This window comes from Colias eurytheme, chromosome 12 (genome assembly GCF_061535395.1).
Source record: "Colias eurytheme isolate Ceu_HAF_F1 chromosome 12, ilColEury1 Martin Lab GWU primary, whole genome shotgun sequence".
Lineage (NCBI taxonomy): Eukaryota > Metazoa > Arthropoda > Insecta > Lepidoptera > Pieridae > Colias > Colias eurytheme.
The window spans coordinates 643,567-657,077 of NC_142991.1; the positions used below are offsets into that span (position 1 = coordinate 643,567).

The 13,511-nt window shown below is 34.7% G+C and overlaps 3 protein-coding genes across 3 annotated transcripts in view; 1 reads left to right on the forward strand and 2 right to left on the reverse strand.

Annotated features, from left to right (window-relative positions):
- Positions 1-7,924, reverse strand: part of nonC (serine/threonine-protein kinase Smg1) — a 94,885-nt gene extending 86,961 nt beyond the window's left edge. Inside the window, exon 1 of the mRNA XM_090108007.1 lies at positions 1,085-7,924. Coding sequence (XP_089964133.1) covers positions 1,085-7,819 — 6,735 coding nt within the window. The 5' untranslated portion in view covers positions 7,820-7,924. The remainder of the gene's footprint in view (positions 1-1,084) is intronic.
- Positions 7,925-8,983: 1,059 nt separating this feature from the next.
- On the forward strand, positions 8,984-10,076 carry LOC149903738 (ribosomal RNA-processing protein 7 homolog A). The gene is made up of 2 exons (XM_090107986.1): positions 8,984-9,154; positions 9,304-10,076. Exons 1-2 carry the CDS (start codon positions 9,124-9,126, stop codon positions 10,053-10,055), a joined length of 783 nt encoding a protein of 260 aa, XP_089964112.1. The 5' UTR covers positions 8,984-9,123; the 3' UTR covers positions 10,056-10,076.
- A 9-nt stretch (positions 10,077-10,085) lies between these two features.
- Positions 10,086-12,436, reverse strand: LOC149903739 (integrator complex subunit 15). Its single transcript, XM_090107985.1, has 6 exons — positions 12,252-12,436; positions 11,858-12,156; positions 11,475-11,729; positions 11,235-11,376; positions 10,766-11,046; positions 10,086-10,550 (listed from the first exon to the last, which is right to left on the reverse strand). Exons 1-6 carry the CDS (start codon positions 12,328-12,330, stop codon positions 10,398-10,400), a joined length of 1,209 nt encoding a protein of 402 aa, XP_089964111.1. The 5' UTR covers positions 12,331-12,436; the 3' UTR covers positions 10,086-10,397.
- Between the last annotated feature and the right edge of the window lie 1,075 nt (positions 12,437-13,511).

Genomic DNA, 13,511 nt, shown 5'->3' on the forward strand with positions numbered 1-13,511 from the left:
TTTTAGATTTTAAGAGAAATAAAACCTAAGTAAAATGCTTGTTTCCAAATATACTGAATACTGATATCACTGAAAATTATTTGGCCGTTACGAACGTACTTTTCTCCACTTCTCTTGAACAAAGGAAACGTTTGAAAAAGGAGTGTTAAAGGCACATTTACAATAAAATCAATAAAGACAATTTGCAATGCAAGTACCGTCTTGAATAATGTATTTCAGTTATTTGCCTCTGCATACTAAACACTATTCGTACCGTTAATGCCATCTAGTTGAATACATCGAAAACTGAGAAACTAAAAATTGCCGCGAGTTACGTACTGAGAGATTTCACATGAATTCTAAAGATGGCGCTGGTACTAAAATTAACGTAATAATAAAAATATAAAGATGCACGTACCCAGTTAATTGATAACTCAGGCCCCGGAATCACAGACACAATAGAAAATCTATTGTGTCGTGGACCGATCGGGCCGTTCGGGGCTCAATGGGTTAATTTTATTCGTATGTATAGAGAATATATTATAAGCTGCATTTGAAAGATTTTTTTTTGTAATTACATATTATATGCAAATGCAGTTATATATTAAAACAAAACCACAGTATTACATGAAACAACAATTCATGTAATACCACACATTTGATTACCGGTAAAAACATATGTTATGCCAAGGTTTAAAGATAATAGTTTTTCTACAAAAAGTATGTCAATACAATTAACGAAATAACTTACACGTGACTTGGAATATTAATATTAATTGTACAGTTCATATTATGGCAATGTTATATTTATGTAGAAAAAATCTGCTTTCAAGATTAAATATATTTATATAAAAGAAAGTCGTGTAAATTAGACCACTTGTAAGTCAAAAATGGCTGGCTCAATGCTTATGATTCTAACTCCAGGAGTTAGTATGTTTAAAAGTTGGTTTAATACCATACTTTAGTATTCATATGGTTTTTCAAAATCTTTGCTTTACAGCCCTAAAAGCCATAAGCTACGAACTTACTTAGGTTCTATATTCTGAAGTTCGTAGATACTATTTACTCGTTCGTAAATTGAAATAAATGCATAAAGAAAACTCACCTCAACCCCCGTGACGCCGAGCGCCGCCACCAAGTTGGGCGTCATGCGGAACGGCACCTTCTCTGGCACCCGCAGCGTCTTGCCCTTCTCGAAGCACACGTTATAGTCGATGTGCACCACCTCGCCCGTCGTCAAGTCCACGAGCACGTTATCCAAATGTCTATCACCCAAACCGATTATATAACCGATCGTACTCATTACGGCCACCGAGTAACTGTAGCGACGCGTCATTTGCCACCACTGCTCTGGAGTCACGCTGCTGCACCACAATTCCCTCGACAAGAGATCGCGTGGCGTCTCCGTCGATAGCTCCTCCAAAACCCGCTTCAATATTGACACCGGCCATTCCTTTCTATTCTCAGTCGCTACGCCCGCCTCTTTTAAAAGCGGATTCAGCTTTTTGTAGAAGAGCTCAGACGGTCTTAACACATTAACGGTCTTATTTGTTTTAGCTGATAGAATAGCGGCTTCTCTGTTCTGCCAACGTTTATATAATGCGAATAAGGGAGTTACATTGTCGACCCAACTGATCAATCCTGACCGAGGACCCAACGGGATGACGGAATAGTGTCGAGCTCTGTATGTTTGGTTATCGTTGTTTTCAGAATCTCGAGCCAACATTGTATTCGTTATAGACAACAACTGCATAATCCTTTCGTCTAAGTGAAGATCTTCCAGACCTTTGAATAAGTAGGTGTAAGCCTTTCCATCAGACCCGTAGAAGATTAATTTCTTTGGCCTAGTTTTTGTCGGTAAAATAGCAACGTTGTTTTCGATTGATTTGATAGTAATTCGTACAGTTCTTTGATTTGTATGTAATCCGGGCATTGTTATAACGGTGTTTCTTAATTCTGCCAATACAGGACTTATATCCGACATTTTCAAAATGTATGATGTCCTTTTATTCACTTTTTGTTGTAATCTTATTTGAAACTGTTTCAATGGCGCCCATGACTCTTGTGGCTTATCAGGATTTACAGGATTCTTCATTTTATCGATGACATCGACTATAATAGCTTGAAATTTGCTTTGGAATGACACTTCATGTGGTGTCTCAGGTTTCACAGAAGTAATTTGATGAAGCTGTTCTAGCACAAACACAATAGGTTCGAATATTATGCGATGTTTTTCTTTTATAAGTTTTTCTTTTTCTTCTCCAGACAAGTTTTGATTATTTTTCACTTTCGCGATTTCGTTTTCTAATTGAGAAAGTCGTTTATTGAACTCAGAGTGATGCTGGACTAATGTCCCCAAACATAATTCATCCCAAAGTAAATTAATGCGTTGTAATTCTTTGACCAATAATTTTACTTGTAGTATTGTTTTCGGAGCTTGCTTAGCTAGGGTTTCAACCATGTCTAAGAAACAGGAATTTAATTCGTTATTACTAACTTTATCACTTGCATTATCTTCCAATTCTAAATCGTCATCGCTTTCAGCATCATCATTTGATAAGTAAGATCTTGGTACGTGCAATTCAGTCAAACTATTTTGTTCATTTTCAACAGCGCCAACTACAGCAGGGAAAGTAATGAGATGAGGAGTATCTTCTGCCAGTCGACACAACAAGTCGGAAACACATTTGCGCACATAGGTTTCTGGATGATTGAGCCTAGAGAACAATTGAGGTATAATGACTTTCCAGGGCTGAGTAGGTGTATTTGCTAAACCTGACTCGAGTACTGTTTGTAACTCCATTGCATGTTTCACTATTAATCGAAGTAAACGAAGTGTAGCATTAACAACTGCATTTTCACCACTGTGATTGATAAAATCTGATGCACAGATCAATTGTAAAAATTTGAAATAAGCGTCAGCAGATAATTCAAAGTATGAAAATACTCTCTTTTGAGCTTGACGCCAGATATCTAAAAGTAGCGCTAGATGTTCTGGGAAAGCATTGTTTAAGGATGGTACAGTGCGCAACTGATTCTCTATCATTTCGGATGTATTGATTTCGTTCCAATCTATGTCCTCCTCGTCGCATGTGGCTTTAGTTTTCGACAATATTTCACAAACAGCCTCAAAATCTTGCGGTGAACAACCAATCATAACACTTTCTATTTGCAATTTATCATTATCCGTCAACTGTTCGCCAGTTTTCGAACTAAATTCCACCATTTTACGTCCCCATCTAAAGCACCACGCTGCAAAACTTGCCCAAGCTTTTGCTAAACCAGGACATTGGTTTACTCCAAACTGCAAAAGCTTACCAACTGCCGAGTCTGATATTGGTATAACGTTTTCCGATATGTTGTTGTCAACTAAACCAATTTCTGGCAGAGCTGACACTAATTTTGTTAATGGAGAGTCTGTGTCTAAAACGTTTTCATTTTCATTCTGCACCCATTTCGATAATGTCAATAACATTCTTGTCCCCTTCTCTCGCAACTCATAACTATGATCACCCATTGCCAATCTTTGTGAAAATCCAAGGGATATGCTGGCGCACAAATTTATAGCATGTATTTTTGTCTCTTCCTTAGCGTATGTGACTTTGCATAGCTCTGTTAATGCGGTAGCATTATTTAACGTCCAAATATCTAAATCATAAGTATTTGTAGATAGCATTAGTATATCACTAAGATCATCTAAGCTGTTAATATTTAAACAGAGCTGGAATGATGGATTATTTTTGAAGTGCTTTAACAATTCTCGTTTCGCCATTTGCAAATTTACGTTCTTTCTAGCGCTCTTGATGACGTCTAGTCGTAAGCATTCATTGTAAAATACGTTCTCTTCACTCATATTTAATTTCATAAAATATTGATTCCACCACAAAATACGATTAAGGTTGTTCATTTCAGTTCCATATTTGTGTTCTTTGATAACAGAGGGTTTAAATGGATTGGTAATGATTTTTCCATTCTTCAAATTTTGTAATCCATTATTTGCCAATTGAAGCACTGCTATTTCTTTCATGAATCCTACAGAATTGTTTCGAGCAAACTCTTCTGCACTAGCATTTAGTACTTTTGCACAATCTTTCAAAAGCATATCATATTTCTCATCATAGTCATTATAAAATATGTTAACAGCTGTAGTTGTCAACACTGACTCAATTTTATTAATTAACCCTTGATATGAACACGCTTGTTTTGGTATTTCTTTAGTATCCATGTCAAAATCACCCCAGTCACCGAGATTAGATAACTCAATATTATCTTCAAACATTCTCAGTACATTGTACTTTTCATAATTCAATGCCTCATAATTTTCATTTTCAGATTCTATCCATTCTATCATTTCCTCCCAGCTCTGTAAGTTTCGGTAACTTTCAGATATATTTTCTGTTATAAATTTGTGTAGCCTTGAATCATTTGAAATTGAAGTTGTAGGTTGTTCTTCTTGTGTAGCCTTAGCGTCAGTTATTTTTCTGTATTGTTCAACAGCTAATTCATATTTTGAATTTGCTTGTTCAGCAGCACCTTTAAGCCACGGTAACTTTAAGTCAAATTTCTTTTTAATCCACACATAAAGCCCATATAAAACTTCAGGCTCTTGCATTTTTATCAATGCCTTTGCTATACTTATAACAATTGCTGCAATGTCCATATTACTTTTAGAGTTTGCTCCATTTTCCAATATCAATGACGCATGGTAAACTGTGGCCCCAAAATGTCCAGAATACAAGCTAACTGCTAAAGCAGCTGGTCTCACTCTGTTTTGCCATTCACGGCATGTTGGCCAATTTGTGTGGAAAAATGTTTTTACAGCTTTTGCTACAGCTGGAAGTACTGAAGCTGTTCCTTCTGCAGCATTGTAAGTATACTTTTCCAAAAACATCATAAATTCTATGACCCAACGAGCTCTTGTTTGTTCGGCAAGAATTATTTCCAATAGCGATTTCTCATTGGTTGCAATGTACTTGTTATCTGGCAATGATATGTCTCGTGCTATCCCTTTTAAAGCACCCTCAATCTTAGTAAATGTTTCCTGTGGCTTTCCTAATGCAGTTCGTAACTTGAGGGAAATACATGTTTGAGCAAGTTCAGATAAAGCCCAACTTATACAAATAGAGGAAAAGTTTGTGGCACATAAACGGAAAAAGAGGAGATTTTGCTCATCCCCTTCTAGGCATTGTAAAGGCCATGACATATTAAAAATATCATATATGAATGCTTTATCTTCATTGGTAACTCCCATTAGGCAGTTGATAATTAATTTGAAGTGATGGTTGGGTAATGGTGAAAAGGATCCTTTCACAAGAAACTCTTTCAGGGAATTTAGTTTTGTGTTGCAATTAATCATTGTCAAATTTACTTTTCTGCATGCAAATATCTTGACAGTCTGTTTATCCAATTCCTGTTGAACTATATCCCATGGAAGTTGAAACAGTACATCCTTACACAATTCAGATACCATCCTATTTTTATTATCAATATGTAGCAGACATATTAAGGTCATTGTCTTCAGCAGCATCACATTACAGGTCAAGCTCTTATTTTTTAATAGGTAGTGACAATTTTTAATAACTTTATGAACAATGTCACTATCAAAATTATATGCAAGAGCAAGCATATTGGTTGTTAAAACTAGAAATCCTTTTGATAAACTCACAATCGGTAAATATTTGTCCAGCTGACAAAATATGTCTGATATCCAATTCAATACTAACAGTAAAGTTTCTTTGTTTACATGTTCATCTAAAACAATGCTCAGAGTTTGCAAGATAACTGCTAAATGACCACAAGTAGGACTTGTTCCAGACACATCACCGAGACTCAAATTTGACAGACCAAATAAGTCATTAGTTCTCTGTTGCGAATTGGTGACCAGATCACTTGACGCAATAAAATGATTATTCTTCTTACAATGTGAATATAACAGGTACAGAATAGAGTACTGCAGAGCTGGTCTCTCTTTAGTCAATATTTCATTATGCGGACACATTTTGATAGCCAACAATTCCAAAATACTTGGTTGCAGTGCCCACATACCAATTATTGAGTTACTTGCATTTGCTAAATCTGATAAACACTGCAGGTAAAATACAATATTTCTTTCTGCGTCATCTTTGCTCATTTCCTCAGAGTATTCAACATTTATAATCTGTATTTCTGGTATTATTGTGCTCAATGAATTATGAACATCTGATAAAACAAACTTATAGGCTTCTTGAAGAAGTGGTATGTTTTTTAAATTAAGTAAGTTGCTGTAAATCATCATTACACTCTGTAGAATTTGTGCACTTTCTGAATATCGTAAAGGTCTCAACAGTGAATCCGGTCCAATAGTCTGGGCTATGAAATCAATTGGCAAATTTGATGATATTTCCTTTATTGTCGTTGATATCAAATCTACAATACTAAGACAAATACTCTCACCTGATTTTATATAGTTTGCCACCTCTTTAGTTATAAGGGAAAACAATGCAGCAGAGCATGATGATGCTTTTGTTTGCAGAAAACCCAAAAGTAATGAAATACATTCATTCCCAGCTAGTATCAATTCAGTTTCGGCATCTTCCTGTAACACTTCTGTCAGTACTTGGAGTATTTTTGTTAAGGCATCAGATAAGAACACCCACGACACCGTTTGTGACACAGTTGGACTTAACAAAGAACCCAAACTTTTTACCACAGTATTGAATACATTAAGAAATGATGCAATTTTTTGCATACAATCCTCATGTGAATTTGTTTCACCCTCTTTCTCTCCCTTATCATCCAAACCTGAATATGCCATCATATCTTCTATGAACTGGTTGAGCAAATTCACAGAAAATCCAACATCTGCTTGCCAGTGGCGGCTCAGTTTAAATAAAGCTTGTAAAGCAAACTCTTTGATCTTCTTTGGTTGAGCATTATCAACATGCCAACCTACCAGTATGTCCACAGTATCAACAAAGTGATTGGCAAAGTGCTCTGGGTACGAATTAGACATTACTATCATGCAATTTATTGCTGCCATAAAGACATCAGAAGAATCTGTGCCTTCAATTATTGTTTGCATTCTTTCTAGGGCCAGCTCAGCAAAATCCGACAAATTGGGAGTTTGGAAATCTAATTGGAATGTTTCAGAAAATGACAAAGTTAACAAATGTTTGATAGAAGTGTTGTGAACTGTATATGTAGATGCAATCCAGTCTAAATGTTTGCGAAAATCTGGGCCCATTACATATCCAATTCTCCCAAGAACTACAGCAGCACTTTCTTTTGTTTCTGGCCCTGGCGCATCATATAAAACATCTAACAAAGACTCCACAAGGATATCATAAGATCGCCTGATGTACCGAGAATTTTCTGGCAGCATGACAGCATCTTGCAACTTACTGCATATAACCAGTGACTTCTCAACATCGACTTCAGCACACAAACGGCGTAACAGTTTAGATATGCGAGGATCTTCTGGTAAATTGACTACTAGGTCAGATCTTTCATAAAATTTATTATTATTTCCCTGACACCAAGTGTCATTGTTCATACTGACTAACGGTTCGTTATATTTAAAGGGATTTTCATCACGGTCACCCCGTGGCGGGAAACCTCCACGGCCCCTAGGTCCTCCTCTTCCGATTCCCCTGGAGTGGCGATACTCCGATACGCGACCCCGAGACCGTAAGCGAATGTCTCTCGGACCACCAAAGGATGAGGAGGCATCGTATAAACCAACATAACCTCTGACCTTATCATCCGTTGTGTTTTCTTGTCCGATTTCTTCTCGATCTGGAGCATCGGAATTCTCCGTAACCTTAGGGTTTCTCACTCTACTACTTGCAGTGGTGGATATCATCACTAGAATTTCTTGAAACTTCGCTAATATTACCACACATGGCCGTAAAATTTAAAGAAATTGAGATAAAAACTTTAGCAGACACTCAAACGTTTTCGTCGAAGTTCATACCTACTTCAATCGCCAACAGACAGCCACAGACAATCACAATATGGAAACAGAACAGATTAAAAAAGGTATTATATCATAGTATAAATAAGAAGTGTTTGTTTTTGAACGACTAATTTGGTTTAATGTATCTATAACATAGAAATCTAAATAACAAGACACTAGAAGTCGTAAGCGTGCGTGACCTTGTCGCCACTCAGGTGATTTGCACATCACCAGTGCATTCGTCACTGTTCAGTTGCTCTGGAGACGTATGAGTGTATACATGGTGTGTTTCAGCAATTCCCATTGCGGATATTCTTCCACAAGTTGTAATTATACTTATAAAGGAATAATATTTCATCGGAAAATATTTTTTTTTAGAAATAATGCCGTTTTTCCTTAAAATTATAGAATATTTACAAGTATTACGAGTGTCACCATAGTAATCGAAATAACAATGAATGACACAGTCGACCATTCTTATTATCACGTTTGTTCGTATTGGAGCAAAAAGTCTCATATACTTAGGGATGTTATTCTAAAATAAACCGTAAATTCGTGCGTTAGGATACATATTCAAAAGCTTAATTTAATAGATAAGTTAGTTTTCACTAAAATCAAGCTGTCCAATAAAAGGCATAGTTTACTTGTGTGTACTGTTTAGCTTTCGGTTTGAATGTGTTGATTTTGGCGACAGCGGTTTTCATACGAATTATGACATTACAGCACTTCTATGTGAGCTTCTATGTGTCTTGTTATTTAGATTTCTATGATCTATAACGGTTAAAACTGTGGGTTAAAATTATTATAATTTTACGAAGATTTCAGTATTTCAGTTGGCTTTCTGAATACTCAATGTGTATTTCGTGTGTATCTAGGTATTATTTTTAATGAGAACCTATTTTAAATTTCCTTTGATTCAACTACAAAAAAAAAGAATAAAATTTCCAATTGATGAAAGAAATTTAACTAAAAATAATTTATCTTTTATATTAATGTTGTATTAATGCATAATTTTCTGAACTATATTTGCAACTTCAATTACTGTTTATTGTTATAAAATTGACGTGTAGCATAACCTCACTTATCACGTGTGTCAGCTGTGTGGTTGTTGTTTTTGCTTCGATTTGGTCTGGTTTTATTAATTGAGATCCTTAAAAGGCCAACAAGCAATGCACAAACATTTAAATCTTTAGGATTTATTTCTAAAAACAATGAAGGCGATAAAACGAAATGATTTCAAAGGTAACTAAAATTTAAAATATTTTTTTACGCAAAACCAAAGAAACAAATTATATTATATATATATAATATAATTTGTTTCAGGAAATTATTATATATATTCAGGAAAGTTTTAGAACACTTCGTTTTTAATACTTTTTTTTTGTTTTCAGCGTTAAAACTGAAATATGAAGAAAGTTCTAAGCATCCTCATACAATATTTTTCAAAGAACATTCTGTAAGGGACCACACGGCGGACAAGCCCTCCGGACGCACTTTGTTTATTGTTAACGTTCCTCCGTATGCTGATGAAAAAGGACTCATTAATGCATTTAGTGAAGCAGGTGTTGTAGAATCAGTGCAGTTTTGTTTAAAACCAAATGCAACGGAAACTAAAACAGATAGTTTTATACAAGAAAAATGTAAACCTTCTTTTAGATTATGTTATTTAGTATTTAATAAAGTAGCAGAGTTAGATAAAGCTTTAAAGTTAACAGAATTGAAACCCCTCAACTCTGATGGTCATATAAACTTTGGAATTAATAAGTGGTTTAATGAGTACAATGAAAATGTTGTTAAACCAAAAGATTTGAAAGAAAGTATTGAAAAGTTCATGCAGAAATATGATGAAAAAGTTAAAAAAGAGTTGGATGAGGAGAAGAAATTAGAACAAGAAGATGAAGACGGTTGGGTTACTGTAACCAAGAGGGGAAAAGTTCAAAGTTTTGCTCGTACAGAAAAAGTAGAAAACAAAATAATGGCTAAAGAAGAAAAGAGTAAAAAGAAAAAGGAATTAAAGAACTTCTACACTTTCCAAATAAGAGAATCTAAAATGAAGCACATTGTGTCTCTGAGGCAGAAGTTTGAAGAGGATAAAAGGAAAATAGCGCAAATAAAACAAAGCAGGAGATTTAAACCTTTTTAATAAACTAGTATTTACAGTATACACATTTTATTGTTTCTATGAATGTAATAACTAAACAATTTTTACAAATTTACACATGAAGTGTATCGATAACATTGGAGGAGTAAGGACTTGTTTATAAGTGACTAGGCATTATAAAACACCCAATTGAGAAGGTGATTTAGTAAATGTTCTTTGTTGCAAAGTTGGTTGACATTGTAAGATAATATTAACAGATGAATATGTTTGCAAAGACGGCAGTCTTTAAATCCTGCTTCTGTTCATAACATCAAGTCTATACAATAATACTTTTGAAGCACAGTGTACTTTTCAATGTCCATAATTCACATTACACACAGTCTTTCATATACTCTGTTGGTGTTTCTTTATTATAATCCTTAGCAATCTGTTCTCTGGTAATGTGTCCAATGCAGCTAGAAGATTGCTAATGTTACCGTAAACACAACCATTCGCAAGTGCCACTTGAACTGCCTGTCCTATTCTGTCAAGACAATCCTGAAAGAATATATTGTTTCTTTAAAAATCTTGAAAAAAGGGTTCTGAAAATTTACTACTTAATTTAAATTCAATAATGCTTTCATTGCCATCAAATTATGAATAAATCATGTTTTTAAATATAATTTTTTTAGAAGGTACAAGGCAAAAATATGAACTGCAATCTTGTCACAATGTTAATAGCTTCAAAATTACGACTCAAACTTTATATTTACCTGTAGTTTACTATCAGTTTGTAATTTAACCCCTCTCTTCAAGAGTTGATGTGCATAAGCCTGAACAAGAGGTGTCAAGGCAGCTAAATGCTGTCCATTCACAGCAGTGGGGGGACCATGGGTCCGTCGACCAGCCCTCAAACTGTGCAACACAGCTAAATGCAGCTTTATATATAACTCCGATATCTTCATAGACTTTGTGGGAAGTGATTTTACTATTGCATGTTTTTCACCCTCGACTTTAATTTTTTTTAGAGGCGGTTCTTCTTCAACATCTATAGCTGTAAGGAAAGGATATAAATTATTATTTATAATATAAAGGATATAGATTGGAAGATTATTAATTCATTAAATAAGTTATGTAAGATAATATAGATGTAGTTTATTTAATTTTAATGCAATGATTGTCACTATTTTGTCACAGAGCATCTCATTTTTTTAATTTTTATTGATAGATTTCTATACTAACATTCATCAACATAAAGTGGTGCTAGTGCACACCAGTGTATCAAGCCAGCCAGGGGTGTCACCGCTGCCATGGGTATGGCACCAACAGGCAAAGCCGGGGGATTCAATTGAGCTGACATGCATAGTGTTGGATTTGTGTAAACCTGTAATTTAAAACAGTTTAAATGAGTTGAAAACTGAAAACATACCCATTTATATTGTACTAATGTAATCAAAAAATTAATAAACAAATAAGATCTACCCAAGATGTAATAACTTCCAATAAGTTTTTTGGAGGCATTTTCTTATTTCCCTGAACATCATGAATGTATAACTCTGTTACTGCTGTGATAAAACTGCACACAAACTGTGGGGCTGTGGTCGCTAGTGATTTCAATGAACTCTGATTAGATGTGTTTAAAAAGAAATGATCCTGTATAACATTTTCAACTAGCTGAAGGGAATGTGAAGATGAACATCCCATCTGCTGCAGCCAGACACCAACAGCTAATAGCACCTGAAATAATACACCTATTATCTTTTCGTCATCGTCTACATAAGTGAAGGAGATGAAATGTTCAAATTGACAAATGAAAGTTTTACTGCAAGAAAATAACTTTGCATTACACATGAAATTAATTTTACCGGTGTACAAGATGCTGACACAGCCATACTCGCTAGAATACTAAGAATTTTCAATTTTCTCTGACTTTCCATACTTCCAAACAGTGATAAAAATATTGTGTTTTTAGTAGTTTCGCTTGTACAAGCCGCAAGATAGTCACTTATAATATCAATCAACTGAAGCTCTTGTAAAGGGTTAAGACCGCTTCCTCGACGTGTTCCACGACGATCGGTCTCGCAAAATATAAATTCTGACGTTATATCCATGGCAATGTCTAATTGTTTACTGGTAGGAGCCGATCTACCTATTAATAGTTGTTCTGAAATTATAATTTTATGGAATTATATAGAGAAAATGGAAGATAAACATCATATTGTTTCATGGTTACAGAATTGTTTTGATCCAACACTGTACCTATTTTAAACAGCGCTTCTTTAGCACTAGCCGGAAACTCATATTTTCTTAGTGTATGCTTTAGATCCGATAAGGACATGATGGAAAATAATAAAACAGGGAGTTTATACAGAAAATGGCTATAAATAAAAAAATACAAATCCCAGACTTAAAACTATATCTCGGATTGCTTGTGACAATCACAGAGCAAGTAATTTAGGTGACAACTCAGAGGAATAAACCTAGGTTTATTCCTCTGAGGGTGACAATGTCAAAAACTATTTCACAGAGTAAACTAAATTAAATTATGAAATCTTCATACGCTAGTTAAAGTCGTAGAGAGAGATTCGATTCTCGCTCTACGGTTAAAGTTAAAGCTTCTTGGTTAAAGTTGATACGCCTATCGGCATAATATTGTCCCCGTTTTCCAATTATAGAGCATAATGTGACTCAGTGCCGCACAATGCCGAATTATGCTGATGCTTAATTGGAACGTGAAACGCACCAGCAGGATGCGATAGGTTCAGTGTTGAAAAAAAAAAATATTCATAAAGTTAGCAATAACCTCAATAATGTGTAAATAAAGTGGTATACATAATAATTTGTTGAAAAATATTTACGGTTATTTTAAGTAATTTGGATTGTGATTTTTTCATTAACATTTTTTTCAATGTTTGTACCTTCATCCATACTTATATTTATTTTTTTAACACAATTTGAATTAACTTTGATTATTTCGAAAAAACTACAATGAAACGAAAACTTTAAATTTTTTTCCAACAATTAATAATTACTAACGATAAATCGATTGCACGCATAAATTCACGCGCATTACTTTTTCTAGTGCTCGATTGTGCGAAGCGTTGCTGTAGTTGGAACATTCAACGTTAAGCATTATGCCGCATAATGCGCTCTAGTGCTGTAATTGGAAAACGGGGTGTATTAGCGGCTAAGATATAGATCGAGAATGATCGAGAAGAAATATTAAATGTAAGAAGACCATTTTGAACAGCTTATTGAATAGCCGGATACGGTAAAACGTGAGAAAACTCGTAAAAAAATTAAATATAAAAAAATAAAAACTTGTTCCATTCCTTAGAGTATATATTACAGTAGTATAGAGCGAGTGTATTGCACAAATTCCTCAGTGCGCATCGTAGGCAGATGAGCTATAGATAATATAAAGATGTGTGTGTGACAAATAGGGATGGGTAGGTATCAATTGCGTGCCGAGCTATCGATAAGTTATGTAAATAAATATGTATCTTTTGTAAATTTTAT